The sequence below is a fragment of the Pseudopodoces humilis genome, chromosome 31 (assembly GCF_049639895.1).
Source record: "Pseudopodoces humilis isolate 2021_Gansu_Grassland_sample_001 chromosome 31, ASM4963989v1, whole genome shotgun sequence".
NCBI classification, from domain to species: Eukaryota; Metazoa; Chordata; class Aves; order Passeriformes; family Paridae; genus Pseudopodoces; species Pseudopodoces humilis.
The window spans coordinates 2570831-2593427 of NC_142230.1; the positions used below are offsets into that span (position 1 = coordinate 2570831).

The following is a 22597-nucleotide window of genomic DNA, read 5'->3' on the forward strand; positions in this document are numbered from 1 at the left end:
AGGTCACAATTAGGTCATCCCAAACCCTTTTCTTCTCCAGAAAATCCCAAACCTGCCCATGGCTGGGTGAACCTTAGGATCCCTTCCAGCCCAAACCATTCTGGGATATTCAGTTGGATCAAAAGAAAGCTACGTGTTTAAGCTTTATTTTAGGCAAATGGCAATGGACAATAGGTCTGGAAAGAATAGAGGCCATAAATTTGTCCAGACACTACAAAATAAGTTACAAAGTTTTCTTGGAAGTCATGGGATTTTGTTGGCCACGGATTCCTTAAGGCAACTAAGTCTCTGGCTGAGGCAACCAACAAAGAGATTGAATCCATTGGCCATGCAATTGTGCTGTCCCTGTGCCGGTGAGGGCTGGAATGGACACCAGGCATTGGGACTGTGTGACATTTATCACGGGCAAGTGCTGGATTCTGCACCTGGGACAGGGCAACCATGTAAGGAGAGGCTGGGGAAGGATCCGGGGGTCCTGGTCGGTGGCTGGTTGGATAACAGCGTGTCCTAGCAGCCCAAAGTGTCACCTTTGGACACGTGTCAGCTGTGTCCTGAGGGGCATCAAGCCCTGCATCGCTGGCCGGGTGAAGGATTTGTTCTGCTCTGCTCTGGGCTGGGGTGGGCTCACCTTGAATCCTGTGTGCAGTTTTGGTAATGTACAAAAGACATTTAGCCATTAGAGAGTATCCAAAGGAGGCCACGAGGATGGTGAAGGGTCTGGAGGGGCCATAGGAGGAGCGGCTGAGGTCACTTGGTCTGTCCAGCTGGAGGAGACTGAGAGGCCACCTCAGGGATCTGTGCCTTCCTCACGATGGGCAGCTCCCTGTAACCAGGGACAGCACCCAAGGGAATGGCTGGAGCTGCATCAGGAGGTTTAAGTTGGGTATCAGGAAAAGGTTCTTTCCCTAGAGAGTGGTGGCACTGCTCAGTCTCCCCGGGGAATGGTTACGGCTCCAAGACTGCCAGAGCTCCAGGAACCTTTGGACAGCACTCTCAGGGCTGCACAGGGTGGGGCTGTTGGGATGTCTGCGCAGGGCCAGGGGTTGGAATGGATGGTCCTTGCGAATCCCTCACAACCCAGAATATTCCACAATTCCCGGTCCCCTCAGAGAAGGGGCAGCAGCTGCGCATGCGCGGCTCGCGCGCCACCTTGGCGCCAAGAGCGCGGCGGCGGCTGAGCACGGGCCCCGCCCCCTGTGTTTGCGCACGGCCCCTCCGCAGAGCCTGCTGAGGGCGAGGGCGGGAAAAGGCGCCGTGAGGGTGAGGCCTGGCGGTTCCTTCATCTACCTGTCGCCTCACATTGTCCTGCAGTTTTTCGTCAACTATCTCGCTACTCCCCCACACCTCACCTCGCCCTCACAGCCGAGGTTTTGTTGGCCGTCGCTGCTGTGCCGTGTTCTGTCTTCGCGCATGCATCTTTCCCCTGCCTCAGTTTCCCTCGAGGAAGCAGGTGGCGTTTTCTGGGCTGAGGCTGCTGGGAAGCGGCTCCTTCCTCACAGCGGGAGCACGAACTCGGCTGCGTGCTGTGATCGGGATGGTTTATGGAGGATTGCTGAGGGGAGCTCAGTGCTCTTCGTGATCCAGAGCTCCCTTCTAACTTGGGAAAGGTGTTTTCCATGGCCTCGGGCATGGGTGCATTTGATAGTCCTGAACTGGGGTGGAAGGCTTGTGTGGAGTCAGGCTCATGGTGGTTAGGGTTCTGTTTCTCCCATACTCATTTAAATTACAGATGGAAACAACTCAAGTCTGGGGGTGTTTGAAATGTGAGGAGCCTTTTCATAAAGTTCTTTGAAAATCCTGTAGGTTGGGTGCCAGTTAGCACTGAAGAGAATTGCTTTTGGAGGTTCATATTTCATATAAGTACAGATATAAATATACTAATTATTGCATCCTGTAGCCTCAGGGGAGGCCTGTGCTGCTGTGAAAATCAAGCATCTGATATGGGGCATGATGAACTGTCCTGCTGTGTTTCATGAAAATTACATGTTTGAGCTGGCGAATTTTGCAGGAGGTGTTTGTAAATCCAGGGAATGCCCTGGAGAAGCTGGAGAGCTGCAGGCTGGGCTTGCTGCCCTTCTCATCCAGGTGCTAATGCAGGTGTTTCATTCACAGGCACACACAGGAGTCTCTGCAGAATGGCAACTGCTCAGAAGCAAAGGAACTCTGTGGTACAGTTTTGTTTGTGTATTTCAGCACAGTAATGGGAAAAAATGGGGGGTTTTGGCTGGAATAGTGCACCCAGGTGCTGTGTGATATTTCTTCACATGAAAATAGGCTAATTCAGTCTTCTAATTATAGATAAAGAATATATAGAAAAACTTAAAGAAAAATAATCTGCATTTTGTTGTCATGTGCTTGGTAGAAACCAGCTGTGTCCTACAAATAGTGTAACACCAAGTGAAAGGAATGTGTTTAACTTTATAAACCACAAATGTCATACTTTTCAATTAAATTAAAATTAAGACATTGAACAGGAATGACACCCGTACAGGTCTGTTGCTGTAGGTTTAATTGGTTTCTTTCTGTGATTTTTCAGAGTGCAATTGTATTTCCTAAGAAAATAGCCACAGAGCAGCAATCCCTGATGCTGGTGAAGAGGCTCCTGGCAGTGGCAGTGTCCTGCATCACGTACCTGAGGGGAATCTTTCCTGAAAGTGCCTATGGAACCAGATACATGGATGGTAACAGGCTGTTTCTGTGATAGATTGCAAAAAGCTGTTGTCATGGAGTTGTTTTTAAAGCCACTTGGTCTTTTTAATGAATGGATGCCATTTCAGTGCTCTAATGGAAATGTCACTAATGAATTAATTAAATTTTGTTATTACTGCTGCTAACTCAGCATTGAAACTATGTTCACGCTTGTCAGTAATGTTAATTTTAGTCTCTTCTTGATATGCACTTTGAGGAAACAAACTTTTCCTTGCACTTTGTCCTGGGTAAATGTATATAAGTGTGTTTTTTGTTTTTTTTGAGATGTCTGTGTCAAAATTCTGCGGGAAGACAAAAACTGTCCTGGCTCTACCCAGCTGGTGAAATGGTAGGTTGATTCCAGCACACAGGTAACGCTTCCTCAGCATGTAAGTGCTCAGAGGTTCCTTCCTGGTTGTTTGCAGATACGAGGCAAAAAGTTCTCTTGCTGTGAGCAAGCAGCCCACGTTTGTGTCATGGATGTAACAATCGTATTTCCAGAAAGGTTTTCAGCTCAGGGCTTAGGAGAGCACAAATCTCTGTTTGCAGGGTGACTGTACTTTATATTTGCTATGTAAATGCTAAATATCTAATGCTATGTGTTTGTAAACTTCATTCCTCTAGATGCTCATGAGTACTCAAGGGTGCACAGAAATGCAAAAGTAACCAGTAGTTCCTCCCTAGTTGATCAGGAGATTCTATGTCACCATTTTGCATCTCAAATTTGAAGGTCTTGCTCACAGATTTTGTAAGAGAGTGGGACTGTCAGGCTTGCTCAAAAGCAGAGCTGTGCCTGCCAGTGACAGTCTGCCTGCTTGAGCACTGCCACAGCTGGGTGTGACTGTGTGTGACTGTGTGACCTGGGGCTGAGCTGCTTATTCTGGTTTTCTTTCTGCTCACAATAACTGCAAGGTCTGTTCTGGGTGCTCTCCTTGCTTTTTAGAAACCTCTCTAAGGCCTTAGTTATGTATTCCTGTAATACCAAACCCAATTTTTGTTTGTTGACTGTAATTGAAAGGAAAGTCAGAAAAAAAAAAATAGGGAAAGTTTCGATTCCCTGTTTGGCTGCGGTTTGGGTGTTACATAAAAAGGAAATGTCGATGTCTGAATAAAGGTAATAACTCCTTTGTGCTTCAGCAGTGTTGCTGTTCAGCTGAATTACTGATTTATGATGAAATCATGGAATGGTTTGTGTTGGAAGAGACCTTGAAGCTCACCTTGGTCCAACTCTGCCATGGACAGGGACACCTGCAACAATACCAAGTTGCTCCCCTAATTAATGAATGCTTGTGTTGGAAGACGCCTGAAGTATTGCAATATGTTTTTACTGATAGATGATTTACCTACAGATTATGTTTTTAATTGATTTACCTACAGATTATATTTTTAATTGATTTACCTACAGATTATATTTTTAATTATTCTTTCAAGAGCTTGGGGTGATTTGGTGTTACAAAGTCATTACTGCTATTAGCAGTATCACTGGTAATGAGATACAATGAGGGAATAAGTGTTATTTATTGCTATAATACAGAAAGAGTAAACACAAGAGTTTCATTTTTTGGTGCTACTTGATTTAGTGAGAAACAAATGAAAAGTAGTAGCAGATGGCCAATATTACTTGGTTTTTGCAGGATGCTAGGATGCTATGATGCCTTGCAGAAGAAATATGTAAGTCTTCCAGTCTCATTTCAGTTGTATTGAAATGTTTATTCAAAGTCCATTATCTGCCAGTGTAGTTGTGGGACTGCTCAGGGAGTAGCTGAGCTCAGTCAGCTGCAGTGTGGGATGCACAGGCATTTCTGCATAAAATCCTTGTAAACAGCAGCACAGAAAGCTGGGGATCTGTAGGTGTTTTCTTCTGCAGCTGAGTCCTCTCCTCCGCAGAAGAGGAGTGAAAAGGACGAGGCTTTTCTTCCAACAGGCCTGTGCTGCCTGTGTTGGATTCCAGAGTTAGAGAGACAAAGCAGCTTGGGCAGCAAAAATGGGCAATGGAATATATTTAATGTTATTTTTTTTTCTCTCTGTTTATGTTCCTGACAGCTGAGACAGATTGTCCTAGCAGTGAGTATCTCTGAAAGGCAGGGACACATTTTTAGGGGATGACCTTTGAGGAACATGCAGGTCTGATTCTGATTCCTCTCTTTTCATTAAAAATACAGGTCTGTACCCAGCTGGACGATCCTCAGGTAAATCTGCTGCAATATCTCACAGGATGACTGATGATAGTATGGGTATAGTGAAATGTGTGTACAAGCAGGAATATTTAATGTGCACATTTATAAAAAGAGGACATGTTGAAATACCAGGTGTGAAAATGACTGGAGTCAGTGGGAATTGCCACATGTGGAATTGCATTTGAGTATCCAGTGTCAGGTTATTCTCAGGCTGGTGCAAGAAACCAAAATGTCATTGCAGAGTGAAGTCTCATACTAAGTCTGCCTAACAACTTCATGGGACTTCTGTGGGAAACACAAAACCCACTGGATGTCACCACATCTGTTCCCTGTGTGAAACATTTTCATAGTGATTGAAACTGGAATATCTTGTGCTAAAAACTTCAGCTGGCATTGCAAAATATTTTATCATGGTGATTCCTGGAACAGAATCATCATTTTTATTAGCTGACAGTTTTATGCATTATTACTGTTAATTGTTAGAGGATTAGGAACCTGTATTCAGCACATGTAAGTGGATGGGAGTTGGGCTGTAGGTACTTTATTTAAAGGTTAACAGATTACTGAGAGCTGCAGCAGGAGTGTTTAAGATTAGTTTAATAATTACTGGCTTTGTTTGCAGACAGTCACAGAGTGTTACCACTTCAAGTTCACGTACACCCACAATGGGCCGCTCCTGGATTTTGGCAGGTACGGCCCCTGGGACTGTCCCTTGGACACACCTGAATGTCAGAACTCTGCATTTGATCTGTTTGGGGTTTGCTTTTTAAGTTCTGCATCTTGAGAGTAATTTTATCAACATACACTACTAGCTTAGACTTGCTAAAATACAGTTAATAATTTTGTCTGATTATGTTCATAATTTTAATATCCAGTCAGAAGATGATGCTCAATATCAGTCTGATGCTCTGTGACCAGGATCTTTGAGATACTCCATGTGTGGGGGGGTGAAGCTTCATACCAGATTTACTTATCTGAAGATACTGAATGTTACATGGAATTCCTCATTTAGCAGAAATGATAGAAAATACACAACAATCACAATATAAATGTAAGCTGCACTTAGCAAAGCTACATTTTGATACATAGCTCAGTGATGCTGGAATTCCCATTGCTGAGATAAGCCCACTGTGAGTACACTGGGCATCCCCAGCCATGGGGAGGGGATCCCTGGGTTGAAACTGGCAGGGCACAGGTTTGGACTGGATGTACAGAGGAAATTCCTCCCTGTGTGCCTGGGGAGGGCTGGCACAGCTGCCCAGAGCAGCTCTGGATCCCTGGCAGTGCCCAAGGCCAGGTTGGACGGGGCTTGGAGCAGCCTGGGACAGTGGGAGGTGTCCCTGCCATGGCAGGGGTGGGGCTGGATGAGCTTTAAGGTCCCTTCCCACCCAAACAATTGAATTTGTTGTTCAGTTTTTACATCTTTTGGGCCAAACCATAGCTTCACTTCCCCTGTATAAGTCTGGCAAAGTCAAGGAGACGTTCGGGTCCTTTTGATGAACTCGGGGAGAAGGAGTTGAGGGGGACCCCATCAGTTCACACCCACTCAACCCCTGTAACTTTGTCTAAAATGAGGGCCCTGCTCACCTCTCCATGTGCTGAGATCAGGTCACCTCTGGCAGCAGCTGTGGGCAGTGGCACCCCGTGCTCCTGCTGGAGCTTTGGGGACACAGCACTGTCCCACATCTCCTCCATACCCTCTTCCACCACAGGGATTTACTGCTCAGTCACAGCTACAGGGAAATGGCTTATTTTAAGGCAATTAATTGAAATACAGTTAATTGATACCTGACAAACTCCTCCCAGCTTCCCTCCTGCATAAAATGCTCCTTAAATTAAACGAGGAAAGATTGCAGTGCTGAAGGCTCTTAGGCTGGGTTTAGTTCCTTACCTGTTAAAGGGGCTGTAACAAGCACTGGGATGTGAACTCTTGGCCACACCAGGTTGCCTTAGTGGAACAGCAAAAATTCATGTAAAGATTAATTTGAAAATAGGTGTGAAGCTGCTTCTCTGGCCTCAGCACAGCAGGAAATAACCAGCTGGAGAGGGGTGAGGGGTTTGAACCCATCACAGTTCAGGGAATGCTTCCAGAAGACAGGGACACACAAGGAAACAACTCCTGGTACCTGCCCTGCTGTGCAGGTGCTCAGGTGCCTCAGCTGGGAGCTGTGAGGAGCTGGGGAACAGAGGGAGAGGTTATAGCATCAAGGTGGGATTTGGGTCAGCTTCTGGTGCAATGGGAGCATGGAAATGTTGGAGCTGGGTGTCAAGAGTCCCTTGGGCACCGAGTTTATTATTGTTACCTCGTGTCCAGGTGAACAGAGTGACTTTAACTGAGGGAAGTAGGTAGGACTTGATGGAACTGGGGCTTTCACGAGTACCTCTGTCTTTCAGGTTGGGTATTCAAGCACTGTGTGATGTAGGATAGAGCAGTTGGTGCCAGGTGCTGATCCCTAAACTCTCCTGATGTCTGTGGCTTAGGGTTTGATCTCCCAAGGGGTGGAGAACATGCAGGACTCAGGCAGGGTTAGGAATTGCAATGTGTGTGGTCTCAGACCTTGGACAATAACAGGATGTTGCTCATTTCCATAGTCTGTTAAACAGTCATCTCTCAATGCTAGAAACTGCTTACTCTGTATCAGAAATAATCTGTTTTTAGCAAGGACAAGAAGTCAGACTCCACCATCACCTGTGCAGACACCAAGAAGGCCAGCATCCTCCTCCTCCGCAAGATCTACATCCTGATGCAGAACCTGAGCCCTCTGCCCAACGATGTCTGCCTCACCATGAAACTCCTGTACTATGATGAGGGTACATGTCACCCTGCTTTATCATCTGTGTTCAGACTCTGGAAAGCAATCCAGAGGAAGATTTCAGTGTATAATCTTTGTGGCTGCTGGGACTTGTTAAATGAGGTTGTTGCACATGTGGCTGTTTCTCACAAGTTTTGAATCCCAAGGGGAAGTGATGTGATCTCACTGCAGGAACACAATCCTGGCACTGACTTCATTGGATTTGGCTGTGTTTTAAAACACTTGGAGTTTCCCAGAGTATGTTAGGCTATAGCATAGTTTGTCAGCCTGGTTCTAGTTTGGTGTCTGTCCAAATGCCTGGCTCTGCTTTTGGAGTATGTTACTGCCTTACAATGACAAATGGGAGCTTCTGTTTTCTCTCTCTGTATCTATAATCTCTTCCAAAGAGCTTTAACAAAGAGAAAAGAACTTCATTTACTCCAAATTGAATATTGATTACTCCCCTCCCCACACAGGTTTTTTGCAGTAACTCTCTGTATTTAAAGGGGAAAAGAGTTAAAATTAGTTTTGCAAGAGCCAGTTTCATTCTAAGATGTTTAATGAATTTTCTCTGCAGTTACACCCCCTGATTACCAACCTCCAGGGTTCAAGGAGGCCAGGGATGAGGGGCTGATGTTTAATATGGAGCCCATTTACCTGAATGTGGGGGAAGTGCCAACGCCTTTTCATATGCTGAAGTTGAAAATTACAACTGAGAAACAGCGCATGGAGAATGTTGATAAGAACACCCTAAAGCAGGGAGAGACTGCTGAGCTTCTCCAGGTGTGTGGAGTGAGCAGAGATGATCCAGAAGAAGAGAGCCAGGACATGAAAGTAAGAGCAAAGACTTTGTTTTGTGTAGCTTTATGAATTTTTTTTTGTGTTACATCATCTGGAAAAAGGCCATTACTGTTTCACTGTGTGTAAGCCATAACCCCCTCTATTTTCAGACATGGTTAAGCAGGACAATATGTCTTCAATCCATTTCTTCCTTAATTTTACTGCTCTGGTTTGCAGCCTGTCACTGTTCAAGCAGTGCCTGTGCATGAGGAGCAGCAGGGTGAGCAGCAGAGGGACAGCTGGTGCCATGAGGACACTGCCATGTGTCCAGCACAGGGCACAGATGAAACCTCTCATCATCCCATGTCACAATCACTTATTTCAGTTTATTCCACCACAAATCCATCTAATAAGTGTGTCCTTAATCATCTGAGTAGAAACCTTCTGCCTTGTGTGTCTGCAGTAAGTGACAGACCTGTTTCTTAATCTAGGAGAACCCTGTCTTGGATAATGAAGATAAGAATCATGTAAATACTTCAGAAGCTCAAGGTAATATTTCTATAAAATTTTTAAGTCTCTGAGTTGTGCCTCTTTCTTGATGTTACTTAAACAAAACTCTCAATATATATATATCAATATATATATATTTCTATATTCAAATTTTCATTATATTCTTCACATATATGACTGTGCCTTTATTTTCTATCAGGGCTTCATTCTGTGAAGCACTTGGTTAACAAATGTTAACACGTTAGAACATGATTAACATATTTTCATTTTACTGTTCAAAATTTGGATTTTCTGTTCCATTTTATCAGATAAGCTAAATTGAATGGGGTTTATATTTAGAAATAAATTTTATTTGCTTTTTCTACTATTTTTGTTACTAATAATTACTGATTTATTTCGTTTTTGATGATACTTAGCACATTAAACTTGCAGAGGTCTTGTACTGTTGAGTTCATTATTGCAGACCTGGGAAACAGAATTCTTAGTGCAAAAACCAGTGGTCTGGGTCTGTTTGTTTTTTGTTTTTGTTTTTTTTTTAATTTCAACTTTCTGTGAAAGCAGAAATCCCACTTTCAGCCACCTTTTCCCCTGCAGGAGCCCAGAATCCCACTGTGCACCCCACACCTTCAGCCTGGGGCTGTGGAGGAGTTGAGAGCTTCAGGGCTCTTGTGGGGTAGAGGAGCTTTTGTGTTCTGGCAACCCCTGAGGAACACCTCCAAAAGGAGCTGCTCATGGCTCTGGTTTGCTGCTCCTGCTGCAGTAACTTCACCAGACTGGGTTTTGTTTTATGAATTTGTTTTATGTTTGTCCATGCTGCTTCCTGTTTGAGTGCCTTTTCCAGCTGGTTGTGCTCTGGGCACCTGCTGCCCTTTCCCTGTGTACTGGAGCACTTTGATAATTGCAAGTGAACTTTTTTTGCCATCACAGAATGGAATCCCAGAACGGTTTGGCTTGGGAGGCACCTTAAAGCTCATCCAGTGCCACCCCCTGCCATGGGCAGGGACACCTCCCACTATCCCAGGCTGCTCCAGCCTGGCTTTGGGCACTGCCAGGGATCCAGGGGCAGCCCCAGCTTCTCTGGGCGCTCCCTACCTTCCCAGTGAGCAATTCCTTCCCAGTATCCCATCTAACCCTGCTCTCTGTCAGGGTAAAGCCATTCCTCCTCCGTCCTGTCCCTCCAGGCCCTTCTCCAAAGTCCCTCTCCAGCTCTCCTGGAGCCCCTTTAGGTACTGGAAGGGGCTCAGATGTCTCCTTGGAGCCTTCTCTTCTGCAGGCTGAACAATCCCAACTCTCTCAGCCTTTCCTTGTAGGAGAACTTTAATAGGTACAAGTTCTAGCAAAGTATTTTTGTTAGTATGAATCACACAAAAATGAGTTTCCTCTAGTGTTTTTCCTAACAATGTAAATAAAATCCATCAGTAAATAACTGTCCTGGCTCCTCCAGCCCTGGAATGTGCCCTGGAAGCTCCACACTGCTGGCTTTTAATCAGAGCTCCAAGATGTGGACCCAGACTGTCTCCAACTGAAAACATGAGAAACCAAATTGTCCTCAGGGACCTCAGGAGCTTCCTTTTCAGATTTTTAGATAAACCAGGAGGAAAAGCAGAGGATGGTTTGTGTTCACATTTCCCAACTTAGCCCAGGGGCCTGAAGATTGAACTTTGCTGCCAAACAAGCTGCAGAAGGGATTGCTCCTCTTGGAGGGGCTGTATAGAAGCATCCAGACAATCTGGAACCCATTTGCTATACAGAAAGTGTTTCAAATGTTTGGTTTGGGGTTTTTTGAGGAGTAACATGTGCAGCTTTGCCAAACCAGCTGCCATTTCCGTGCTGTTCAAAAATAATGGTGGAAATGTGTTGGAAACAGCACATGTAGATCAGAAATGTTTGTTTTGACAATGCTAGTAGGATGCAGAACTGGAATAACCACATGAAGGTGTGCCTGATTCTTCAAAAAAGTCATGAAAGTTCCAAGACCATGCAAAAATCCAGCAAGTTTCTTGTCCTAGGGAGCTGGCAAATGTTTTATATGCAGGAACCATGAGACACAGGGAAACACATTTGTCACCCTGAAATTCTTCTGTTGTTTCCACAGCTGATGCATGGTCACCCATTCACCATTCCATGTTTTTATCTGTATCCTAGAAAAACAGCATGAATTAGGAACAGCAGCTAAGCTGCCTGGAACTGCCTGTTCCCCCCTGGGGCCTGCTCCTGCAGCTGCAGGCAGTGATGTGGGACTGCAGCTGGGATTGCTGGTTGGGTGTGGCTGGGGCTGGACCAGAGCAGCCTTTTCCCTGTCCTGCAGCACCAAACAGGCTCCTGAGGCTTGAATCAAATCCCTTCAGCAGGGCAGTGTGTGAAGGAGCTGGGGATCAAACCCACCTTTCCAGAGATTCTGTGTGTAAACCCTGGGCTACTGCAGTGAGCTGGAGTTTGGGAGAGGAAGTGACTGAGTTGAAGAGTAAGTTCAAAGCTTGGAGTAAAGGATGTGCTGGACACAGAGAATTGGAGCCCTCTGGAAGCAGCTGTTCCCAGCAGTTACAAAGTGTTCCCTGGGGCACAGGTGCTGTTTGCTCTAGGTTGTTGGTGTGCTGTTAACAGCTTCATTTAACTCTCCAACTCTTCCCTTCTTTCAGAAAAGAATTCAACTCATGAAGAGGAAGCTGGAGGGATCCAGACTCCCCCCCGTGTTTCTAATTCTCAGGTATGAAAACTCTGTCATCTTCAGCTTTTACTGGAGCTTCTGTGAAGCTCCTTCCCTCCTTTGAACGATTCATGGGTAATCTACTGAAGCCTTATTTCCCACAGTCACTATTTCCAGCAACAAAATGCCTTCACATTTTCCTTCCTGGGGTTTTCCAGAACTATTCTAAAGCATTGACAAAAGGCTGTTCCTCTCTAGTACAGCTCTCAAAACAAACAGATGCTGTGACTGTTACTGAGTGAAAAGGGAAATGTAATTTCCATGTTAATAAACTGCCTAAAAGGAATTCCACTGCTAATTCTGACAAACCAAAGCTTGTTTATAAGTTGATTAAAACTTAAAAATTCAGGTTTATAACTCAGGTTATATTCCCTGCATGTAGAAATTGGTGGCATTTATACATGGAGGACTTCTTCACACAGGTCCTTAGGATTTCTTAAAACAGATAACTGTAGGTAAGTGTGAGTGATTTACTGTATAAAACCATCACATGCTTCTCTCTGCCAGGGCCCTCCAGCACACCCAGCTGTAAAAGCTGTGATTTCCATGGGTAATCACTGTTTAAATACTCCCATATTTCAATTTTGGCTCAGGCACTGCACAGAACAGTGAATGCCCCAGCACTGAGCCCTGCTGTGGTCTTCAGTGTGTATTTTTTGCTGCAATCACAAGGCAAAATCTATTTTCTGATTTCAGGTTGATCATTTGACCCATAAAACGTCTGAGCTGATTGTGTCAGAGAGCAGGACAAGAAGTGGAAAGATATTCCAAAGCTGCATTGTTAGTATCAGTTTTAATTTAGTTTTCATCATTTATGTTTCAAACAGTGAATTAAACTTGGAGCTTGAATGCATTTGCTATTGACAGAATGAAATTCTCATTGCTTCCAAAATTCCCATTCAATTCAACACTGTCCAAAAGAATTCTGTCCAAAGAGGTAGAAGCTGATTTGGTGCAGGTAACACAGGTTGAGAAAGATTCCTTTGTTTTAGCTGATACCCTGCAGGGAATGCATTTAGCCAAATTTCCTGCTGGTTTGATCCATCAGCTGGGGGAGTTTGTGCCAGCAGAGATCCCCAGCACAGTTCACTGAGTGTTTCTTTGGGAAACACTGGGCTAAAAAGATAACCTTCATTCCAAGAAAAATCCTTTTTATTTGCTTCATCAGGTCAGTCTGGCTGCTTGTGGGGACCCAAATCCTTCCCACCTGGCACAGCTGGAGCAGAGGTTGTTGTGTCCAGGCTGGAATTTGACCCAAAATGCCCTATGTCTGTGCTGCTCCTTCACTGAGTGAGTTTGGCAGCTCTGGGAGGCTTTGGGGGCCTTCACCAGGTATTTGGAATACTGGGAATGCTGAGTGAGGAGCAGATCCTTCTCCAAAACCCGTGGGGTGAATTTTTATCTCTTCTTTTACGCAATAAATTGTTCCCTGTGAGGTGGGGAGAGGCTGGGATGGAATTCCCAGAGCAGCTGGGGCTGGAAATGTCCCAGGCCAGCTTGGACAGGGCTTGGAGCAGCCTGGGACAGTGAAAAGTGGCAAGAGTGGCACTGGATGAGCTCTAAGGTCCCTCCCTGTTTTTAACCAGTCATACTCAGTGATGTGACCAAAAACAAGAGAAGGTTGTTCCATTTGCTCGCTATCCCTGAGTATTTTTCAAAGAGGTTTTGCTGAACTTAATAATAAATTTATTAAACAAAACACGATTGCTTTAAATAACCAAAAGGGCAGTGGAACTAAAGGTTCATTGTCATCTTTTCCTGGGAGAGCCAGAAGCAGCAGGACAGCTCGCAGGAGGTTGTTGGGTGCTGAGCAGCCTCTGCAGGGTGCAGAGCCCTCCTGCTGCTGCTCCTGGAATGGGGCTGTGCAGGAGAGTGGGCAGCATTGCCTTGGAATCACAGGAATCATGGAATGGTCTGGATGCAGGGACCTTAAAGCCCACTTAGTGCACCCCTGCCATGAGCAGGGACACCTTCCACTACCCCAGGCTGCTCCAAGCCCTGTCCAGCCTGGCCTGGGACACTTCCAGGGATGGGGCATCCATGGAATAATCTGTGCCAGGGCCTCCCCACCCTCACAGGGAACAATTTCTCCCATATCTCCAACCTCAATTTCCCCTTTTTCAGTCTGAACCATGACTCTGTCCCGTGCTGCAGGTCCTGATGGACACAGCTCCTTACTGCAGCTGTGGCAGCAGGAACACATCCCAGCAGGAATTCATCCCACCCTTCCTGCAGTTGGTCCCTTCAGCCAGGAACTACCATCCAGATGTTCCCGCAGGCCCAGCACATCTGGCCAGGGACTGGAGGCTGTGGATGTGCCACACCTCTGTCCTGCTGAGGGTGGGCTGTGCCCTGTTCTGACACCACGGAGCTCCTGTAACTCCTTGCTTTTCCCTTGCAGGTGCAGCAGGCTGAGCTCTCCTCCAGCCAGGACGTGCTGCCCAAAAGGAGGAAGCTCAGCGAGCCCAAGGAGCAGTTTTAGCCGCCCACCTCCCGCTGGCCCGAGTTCTCTGCTCTCATTCTCTTGTTCCACGTTGCTGTTGGGTTTTAAGGATCTGTTCTGCTCCATTAGCAGACCCCCAGGAGTGTGTTTTAAGGAAGGAAAATGTCAGGAAGCCCAGCCGAAGAATTTCAAACTAATTTTGTACAGGACCATCAGGCAGCGTCAGAAATCCTCAGATTTGGGGGTTTGTGGGTTGGCTCCAGGTCCTGATGGTGATGGAGGAAATTCATCGGTTTCACCAGTGCCTTTGGGCTGTGGTTCCGAGCTCAGAACCTGCCTTGCCCCAAAACCTCTCCAGTTTTGGGGTCATTTCCAGAGCTTTCCAAAGGGCTGGGCTGTCAGTTACAGGTTGTTAAGAGTTTTGGGGTTACAGTGTTTGCTTTTCCTACCGGGACAGTTGGAGGAGTTGGATGCTTTGCATTTCTGCCAGACCAGAAGCACCATACTCAGGTGAAAATCCAGCCCTCTTCATGCCTTAAATTCCAGCCTCCCTGCCAGAGAAGGCAGGAATCTCTCATGCCAGGTCTCCAGGCCAGGAAGAGCCGTGGTAGCGTCTGTTCCAAGGTGTCAGAGCACGGGGAGAACCTGCGTGTCCTTGGAACGATTTCTGGCACAGGTTTCTCCTCCAACACCGAACCCTTCTCCGGCTGCCGTCAGGGAATGGAGGCACGGGCGGGGACAGCTGAACGATTCTTGACGGTTTTGGCTTTGCAATTAAGAATGTTCATCATCAGTCCTCTATTAAACGGCGTTCGCCTTCGGCAGCAGCGAGCTCCGTTACCGGAGGGATGGGCCGGGAGCAGGGAGAGGACAGGAACGGGATGGGGAGACGGGACAAGAACAGGAACGGGATTGGACACGGAATAGGACATGGGACGGGACAAGAACAGGAACGGGAGCGGGGATGGGACCGGGACAGGAACGGGAGCGGGGATGGGAACGGGACAGGAACGGGAACGGGAGCGGGGATGGGAACGGGACAGGAACGGGAGCGGGGATGGGACCGGGACAGGAACGGGAACGGGGATGGGAACGGGACAGGAACGGGAACGGGAGCGGGGATGGGAACGGGACAGGAACGGGAGCAGGAATGGGAACGGGAGCAGGAATGGGAACGGGACAGGAACGGGAGCAGGGATGGGAACGGGACAGGAACGGGAGCAGGAATGGGAACGGGACAGGAACGGGAGCGGGGATGGGAACGGGACAGGAACGGGAGCAGGAATGGGAACGGGAGCAGGAATGGGAACGGGAGCAGGAATGGGAACGGGACAGGAACGGGAGCAGGAATGGGAACGGGACAGGAACGGGAGCGGGGCAGGACACGCGGGCGGGGGCGGAGCCACCCCTGACAGACAAGGGGAAGTCCCGCCCGTCTGCCCATCCCGGCCTCGCTCATTGGCTGCTCCGGCCCGCGCGGGTTCCCATTGGTTGGAGCCGCGGTGCGGGCGGGGCCAGCGGAGCCCAGGAAGCGGCGGCGGCCCCGGGGAGGCTTTTCCTGCCCGCGGCCCCGGAGCGGAGCGGGCCGGGCGGACCCGCCGGGCCGCGGTGAGGCCGGGCAGCGGGCGGGGGGCGTTGGCAGCTCCCCAGCCCTCGTGTGGGGGGGTGAATCTTCACCCGTGGGGCGCTGAGGCGGCGGGCGGGATGCAGCGGGGCTGGTCCGGCGGGGCGAGACGGAGCGGGCCGGAGGAGCGGGATAGAGCCGGGCCGGGGCCGGGAGGGGTGGCACAGAGCCCGGGGGGTGAGGCAGAGCCGGGCCATGGTTGGGAGGCGGCTGGGACGCAGCGGGGGCCGCGGGCGGGGGGATGGGGCCGTCCCGGGACGCTGCCGGCGCCCCGCGTCCCCTCAGGGTGCGGGACCCGCCCGTGAGGCCTCGGGGGCTCCTCTGCGCCTCAGGGCTCCCGCCAGAACCTGCGGCTCCCACCCTCCCAGCACCCCCAGGGGTCACTCCCCTCCCTGTCACCGCCTGCGACACCGTCCTGGGAAGGGGAAGCTGGAAATCCCGGGGTAGAAGGGGTCCCGTGGTCTTGGGGAGTGGGTTTGGGGGCTCAGCACCGGCACTGCCCGTCGTGTTTAGCAAACCTGGGCTCTCCCGTGCCCAGCTGCAGCGGGAGATGACGACGCTCACGCACCGGGGCCGGCGGGTGGAGGGCAGGAGCTCGGACAAGAAGCCGGACAGCGAGGAGGATGCGGCTGCGGACAGGGAGCTGAACGAGGATGATCCCGATGACTCCAAAGACATCCGGCTCACGCTCATGGAGGAGGTGCTGCTCCTGGGGCTGAAAGACAAGGAGGTGAGGCAGGTGTCTGGTGGCACGTGGGCAGTGGTGTGGCAACACTTGGTCAACCTGGACTTGAGGCTCTCGGGGAGCAGCAGAAGAGATTGGATGGATTCTTCTCAATGCTCTCCCTTAGACCCTTAGAACCTGCTTAGAATCACAGAATCATGGAATGGTTTGGGTTGGAAGGAACTGTAAAGCTCATCCAGTTCCAAACCCTCGCCATAGGCAGGGATGCCTTCTGCTATCCCAGGCTGCTCGAAGCCTCATCCAGCCTGGCCTTGGACACTTCCAGGGATCCAGGGGCAGCCACAGCTGCTCTGGGCACCCTGAGCTGTGGATATGGCTGATAACTGCTGTCCCACCAGCTCTGCCTTGGGGACAGTGGCAGGAGGCGAGAGGTGCCCTGGGGGTGTTGTTTCACTGCCCTGTGCACAACAGTGGTGGGGTTGTTCCTTCCAGGGCTGAAACCATGCATAGAAAGAGCCTCACCTGGTTTATCAAAGGGTGAACATCCTCCTCTCCAGCCTCGATGCACCCTCCTGTCCCACAGGGACACTGTGAGCACTGCTCTGCTCTTGAAAAATTCATGTGGAAAAGAGCAGAGGTAGCTCTTGAGGGAAGAGGCAGAGGGCAGCAGAGTCAGCTGGGCTGGGAGCAGGCACGGGCTGAGTCTGGACCCACAATGGAGAGGGAACAGAAGCTGCACCTCTGGTGGCTTCCTGGGCCAGGCAGGAGTGGGGATGGGGCTGGGTGGGAATGTCAGCACTGGGAGCTCCTCCTGTGTGCCTGCCACTGGCTTTCCTTGGCAGCAGTGGGGGGACTGCAGAGCTGGGTATTCCCAGAGGGCTGTTCCCTGTAGGAAGGGGATCCTGATCAAACAGAATTGATTGGTGCTTATCAGCTGCCAGGAATTCTTTTATCAGCTCTGCCTGGAAGGAGCTGTGGGCAAGGGGAAGATGCCTCCTGTCGAGTTCTCTGAGCTGCCTGGCCCTGCCTGTGCTGTCCCTGGGCCTGGTCTTCACCCCTGCATCCATCTTCTGGATCAGCTTGAGGAATCTTCAGCTGTGAGGGTGGTGAGGGCCTGGCACAGGTTATTCCATGGCTGCCCCATCCCTGGAAGTGTCCAAGGCCAGGCTGGATGGAACAACCTGGTTTGGTGGAAGGTGTCCCTGCCATGACAGGGAATGGGATTGGTTGATTTTTAAGGTCCCTTCCAACCCAAACCATTCCACGATTCCAAAATCTGCTGCTCCTGACATGTAAATAGGGAATTGTAGACCAGGGAAAGCCAGCCAGGTGCCCCATGTGCTTCTTGGGGTGACAGTGGCAGAGCAGAAGCTTCTACAGAGGCTTTCCAGCTCCAGGAACCCGCTTTGGTCAAGATGGAATTCAGTGATCCTGGAGATCTTTTCCAGCTGTAATGATTCCATGATTCCTGTGTGAGCCTGTCTCCCACCCTGCGGAGCTGTGGTGGATTCATTCCTCAGGGGTGGGATTAAACCCCTGTGAGGTGCCTGAACCTTGTTTTTCCTTAGGGCTCTGCAGTTCTGGATTGCTCCCAGCTGGTTCTGTGCTGTCACACGGATCCAGCCCGGATCCAGCCCGGGGGAGCTGCGGGATGTGACAGTGGCAGGAGCTGGGGCTGTCCTGTTTGAGAACCCCAGATAACATCTAGGAGCCAAGTAGGAAGTGGCAGGAGCTTGAGGCTGTAAAGGGAACACAATGCAAATAATCCTGGAGCAAATATTTGAGAGCAGCCTGGGAGTGGGGTGCTGTGGGCTGCTTTTTTTCCTGGGCTGTGTTTGGTGTTCTTGGCTTGGTTAATGTATCCTGGGAATGGCCCTTCAGCCACCAGGAACCTGGGAGAGCACAACAGATATGGGGGCGGGAAAAACCTTGTCAAACTTTTCTTTTTTTTCCATCCTGTCCTTCCACATTCCTGTCCCACATGACCAGAGGCAGCAGCAGCCTGGCCCTGAACTGAGCTCTGTTTTCACAGCCCGAGTGTTCACTCATGGTTTGATGACTGGGGAAAAACAAGACAATTTTGGCCAAATTCTATGAGCTCACGGTGTAATTTCATTATTTAAAGTACCAGTCTGTCCATGTAGGAGGACCTGGCTGCAAACCAGCCTGGCTTTTGTAACCAGTCTGATTCCAGAAGCTGGAAATAACCCAGGAGTTTTCAACTGGTTTGGAATTTAAAATTTCCTAGGGGTAACATGCCCTTGAGGCCAGGAAATCGAAACCTTTGCTCGTCTTCACACCCTTTCCTGGAAAACTTGTTTGTAAAGCCATGAGCAAAACCCAGGAGCGGAAACCAGGAGGGCAGGAATGAAAGGTTGCTTTGTCTTCCCTCACAAGGAAATGAAGAAAGCAAATAAAGATTTTCGTTTTTTTTATGGTTCTCTGTGCTGGGCAAGCCCAGTGTCCACATGTCCTGCTCAAACAGAGCTGGGGACAGGAATTCACCCATGGGGCTGGAAAACCTTCCCTGGGGGAGGGCTGAGGGCTCCCAGCCTGTTTTCCTTGGGAAGGGGCTCACTGGGTCACTTTTCACCAGTCTCCTGGTAGATTTTAGACCTGTCCTTCCCTCCCTGTTTCCCATCCAGAGAAAGAGCAGCAGAAAGGGATTTTCCTACCAGGAACCCATTCCAGGAGCGTTGGGGTCTCCCTTCAAACCAGCAGGTCGTGGCTTCGATCCCACTAGGATCACCCTTCCCTTGGGCACCCCTCAGATGCCAGCCCAGCCCCCTGAGCCTCTCCCTGAGCCCTGGCTGCTCCTGGCTTGCCCTGAAATCCAAGGAACGCTGCTCCGTGTTGGCCCTCACTGGAACAGCAGGAAACAATTGGGCTTTGTTCTCGTCAGGGAATGAAAGAGGAGTGGAAGAAGGGAAGGGAAAGGTCACCTGGGCTGCCCCACTGCTCCAAACCAGAGCCAGCTCTCTTGGAAAGCATCAGCTGAGTGTTGTTGAACCTCAGGGAACAGGAAGTTCCCTCCCTGCCCTTCCCTGGGCTTCCTTGTCCAGGGGGATTTTTCTCCCAGCTCCGATCTCCCTGGCTGCAGTTCCAGGCCAGGACTGTCCTGTGCACAGTTCTCCTGTTTGCTGCTCCCTTTTATGTGTCTGATCTCCCTTATCTTCTTCTCCCTCTGTCCTCTTTTTCCTGGGTCAAATTCCTTTTTCAATTCCTGGTTCTCTGTGGGTTGTATTTCCCAAACCTTTGCACCTTCTTCCTTCCCAAATTCTTTGCCTTTGGAGCTTGCAGCTCTCAGGATGAGGCCACAGCAACAGCCTGGAATGCCAGGACAAGGAGGGATGGCTTCAAATCGACAAAGAGGAGGTTTAGATGGGATTTTGGGAAGAAATTCCTCCCTGTCAGGGTTGGGAGGGCTGGCACAGTTGCCCAGAGCAGCTGTGGCTGCTCCTGGATCCCTGTCAATGCCCAAGGCCAGGTTGGACAGGGCTTGGAGCAGCCTGGGACAGTGGGAGGTGTCCCTGCCATGGTTGGGGGTAGAACTGGATGATTTTTAACATCCAATCCAAGCCATTCCATGGCTCTGTGAAGCTCCTGTGGGAACTGGGTCTTGCTGGAGCCCCATGGGTTGTGGGGAAGCTCCTCCCAGGCCTGATGTTGATTCTTGGGAACATCTAGGGGCTCTCAATGGGGCTGGGGTTGGGGAATTTCCTCAAGGAGAAGAGCAGATTGCAGCTCCCCTGCCACCAGGCACATCCACAGCCAGCACTGGGACAGAGCCTGGCAGAGCTCCTGGGTGGGTGCAGCCCCTCAGCAGCAGCACTGACCTGCTGTGCCCATGGAAATAATCCCATTTCTCTCACTTTTCCTTGGATGTTTTGTGCCCTGGGGCTGGCTGGAGCCCGTGGTTGTGGGTGCAGCAAGGAGGGCACGGCCTGGACCGCTCAGGGTTTGCAGGAGCTTTTGGACAGGAGGGGGGGGATAATTGGAGCTTCTCACCTGGTGAGGAAAATCCATCCCTCTGGGAATCTGGGAAGCTTTGGAGAGACAGGAGCAGGGAAAACTCCTGGACAGGGTCCAAGCAGGCCAGGAGGGACAGGAGGCTGAACAGAGGAAGAATTCCTTCCCATCTTCTCTCCCAGGGCTATACCTCCTTCTGGAACGACTGCATCTCCTCGGGGCTGCGGGGCGGGATCCTCATCGAGCTGGCTCTGCGCGGCCGCATCCGCCTGGAGCCGCTGTCCCTGCGCAAGAAGAGGCTGCTGGAGAGGAAGGTGAGGCTCCTGCAGGAACCCTGCCAGGATCTGGGGTTCTGCCCACCCCATCCTGGCAGCGGGATCTGCTCTGGCTCTGCCCCCAGCCCGACCCTGTGTTCCTGCTGCTCCTTCAGGTGATGCTCAAGTCGGATGCTCCGACCGGGGATGTGCTGCTGGATGAGACCCTCCGGCACATCAAGGCCACGGAGTCAGCAGAGACGGTTCAGACCTGGATTGAGCTGCTCACTGGTAGGGCCAGGTGGAAATTCCATTGTCCCCTGTCCAAAGATCTCCCAGAGCCCACCAAACACACCAAAACCCATCCGGAGTCCCAGGTCCAGCATCACCCTCTGCATCCAGAGCTCCAGAATCTGGTGGTGACAGAGCCCCAAAACCACCCTGGACCCTCAAATCCCTCCAAAACCCCTCTCCCTGGCCTGGCCCTGGATCCCTGGGCCATTCCTGGAGACGGGGAGATTCAGGGGAAGGCTGAATGTGGGGGCAGAGAAGGATTTTCTGGGTGTTTTTTTGTTGGGAGCTCGGTGGAAATCTTGGGCCTTGCTCCCTGTTAGTTCCTGCTGGCCTTACCAAGGCTGGGGTAACCCACAGGTGGAAGAAGCTTTGGATCTGCAGGGATCCAAGCCTGGGATCTGCTGCCTGTGGCCCCTGGGAGCTCTGCCAGGTGGGAGAGGAGGCTCTGAGTCAGGCCAAGGGATCAGGGTGGCAGAGCCCGGTGTCCGTGCAGGACAGAGGGACAGCCTGGAAGGACACTGGGATTGGGAAGCAAAGCTTGACCAGAATCTCCCACCCCTCAGGAGAGACCTGGAACCCCTTCAAGCTGCAGTACCAGCTGCGCAACGTGCGGGAGCGCCTGGCCAAGGCGCTGGTGGAGAAAGGCATCCTGACCACGGAGAAGCAGAACTTCCTGCTCTTCGACATGACCACGCACCCCGTCAGCAACACCTCCGAGAAGCAGCGCCTGGTGAAGAAGCTCCAGGAGAGCGTCCTGGAGCGCTGGGTCAACGATCCCCAGCGCATGGAGCGCAGGACTCTGGCTCTGCTGGTGCTGGCCCACGCCTCAGACGTGCTGGAGAACGTTTTCGCCAGCCTGGCTGACGACAAGTACGACGTGGCCATGAACAGGAGCAAGGACCTGCTGGATATGGACCCTGAGGTGGAAGCTGCCAAAGCCAGGGGCACCGAGATGATCTGGGCCGTCCTGGCAGCCTTCAATAAGTCCTAAAAGCCACCTCACAAGGTGTAGGGGAGACCCTTGATGCGAGCCAGGGGTCTCCCCAGAGGGACCTGGAGTTCCTGGGGCAGTGGGTGGGCTCAGCCTGGGGAGGGACCAGGGGATTTTGCTTTCCTCTCCCCAGGCAGGGGTGGGAGGTGAGAGCCCCCACCACCACAGCCCCGTGCCTCCAGCGAGAGGTGGCAGAAGCTCTTCACTCCTTAACCCTTGGGGATTTCCTTCTGAGGCCAGTGCAGAGCTGGGGGGGCAGAGCCTAGGCCCGGGAGCTGCTCCAAGAGGTCAAACCCCGGCACAGACACGGCTGGGACACACTCCTGGGTGCCTCTACCCCAGCCAGGGCCTGCCTGTGAGCTGTGTGGGTTCCCCTGAGGAACTCACAACCCTCCTGGGAAGGGTTTGGGGGTGTTGGGCAGTCGGGATCACCCCTGTCCCTGGCTGGCACGGGGCACCCAAACCTGCCCCGCGTGTCTCCATGGAGGAGCAGCTCTGCAAAGACCCCCAGGCTGTGCCCCCATGGCTCAGCTGCTCTTTCTAGTGAGGAAAAAAGTTAAACTGTGATTATTTTTGTTCACAACCCCTTTCCTTCCTCCCCCACTTTATTCTTCTGTAGTTCACTTAAACGTATTTCTCTGCAGCCGCAGGGTCTGTCTGTGTTTCAGTGGGTGCAGCTGCCA

General features: G+C 50.6%; 2 protein-coding genes across 12 annotated transcripts; both read left to right on the top strand.

Moving 5' to 3' along the window:
* The first annotated feature begins 1193 nt into the window (after nucleotides 1-1193).
* On the top strand, nucleotides 1194-14921 carry HORMAD1 (HORMA domain containing 1). 9 transcript variants are annotated; one of them, XM_088068621.1, is made up of 15 exons: nucleotides 1194-1260; nucleotides 2113-2168; nucleotides 2537-2681; nucleotides 2974-3037; nucleotides 4323-4359; nucleotides 4732-4752; nucleotides 4851-4877; nucleotides 5488-5555; nucleotides 7525-7676; nucleotides 8235-8491; nucleotides 8929-8986; nucleotides 11587-11654; nucleotides 12351-12434; nucleotides 12823-12944; nucleotides 14056-14921. In XM_088068621.1, the coding sequence occupies exons 2-15, from the start codon at nucleotides 2136-2138 to the stop codon at nucleotides 14609-14611; spliced, it is 1692 nt and encodes a 563-aa protein (XP_087924747.1). In that variant the 5' UTR covers nucleotides 1194-1260; nucleotides 2113-2135; the 3' UTR covers nucleotides 14612-14921. The 9 variants fall into 9 exon arrangements, 7 of the variants coding, with proteins under 7 accessions (XP_087924747.1, XP_087924745.1, XP_087924746.1 ...); XR_015774759.1 differs by lacking the exon at nucleotides 12823-12944 and adding an exon at nucleotides 12037-12109 and having other exon boundaries at nucleotides 1223-1450; nucleotides 14056-14087; XR_015774760.1 differs by lacking the exon at nucleotides 14056-14921 and adding an exon at nucleotides 12037-12109 and having other exon boundaries at nucleotides 1223-1450; nucleotides 12823-12847.
* A 707-nt stretch (nucleotides 14922-15628) lies between these two features.
* GOLPH3L (golgi phosphoprotein 3 like) lies at nucleotides 15629-22557 on the top strand. Of its 3 annotated transcripts, none has more exons than XM_014260856.2 (5): nucleotides 15629-15705; nucleotides 16235-16451; nucleotides 20558-20689; nucleotides 20806-20920; nucleotides 21487-22557. In XM_014260856.2, the coding sequence occupies exons 2-5, from the start codon at nucleotides 16272-16274 to the stop codon at nucleotides 21912-21914; spliced, it is 855 nt and encodes a 284-aa protein (XP_014116331.1). In that variant the 5' UTR covers nucleotides 15629-15705; nucleotides 16235-16271; the 3' UTR covers nucleotides 21915-22557. The 3 variants fall into 3 exon arrangements, with proteins under 3 accessions (XP_014116331.1, XP_014116332.1, XP_005532320.2); XM_014260857.2 differs by having other exon boundaries at nucleotides 16260-16451; XM_005532263.3 differs by lacking the exon at nucleotides 15629-15705 and having other exon boundaries at nucleotides 15817-16451.
* Nucleotides 22558-22597: the final 40 nt, after the last annotated feature.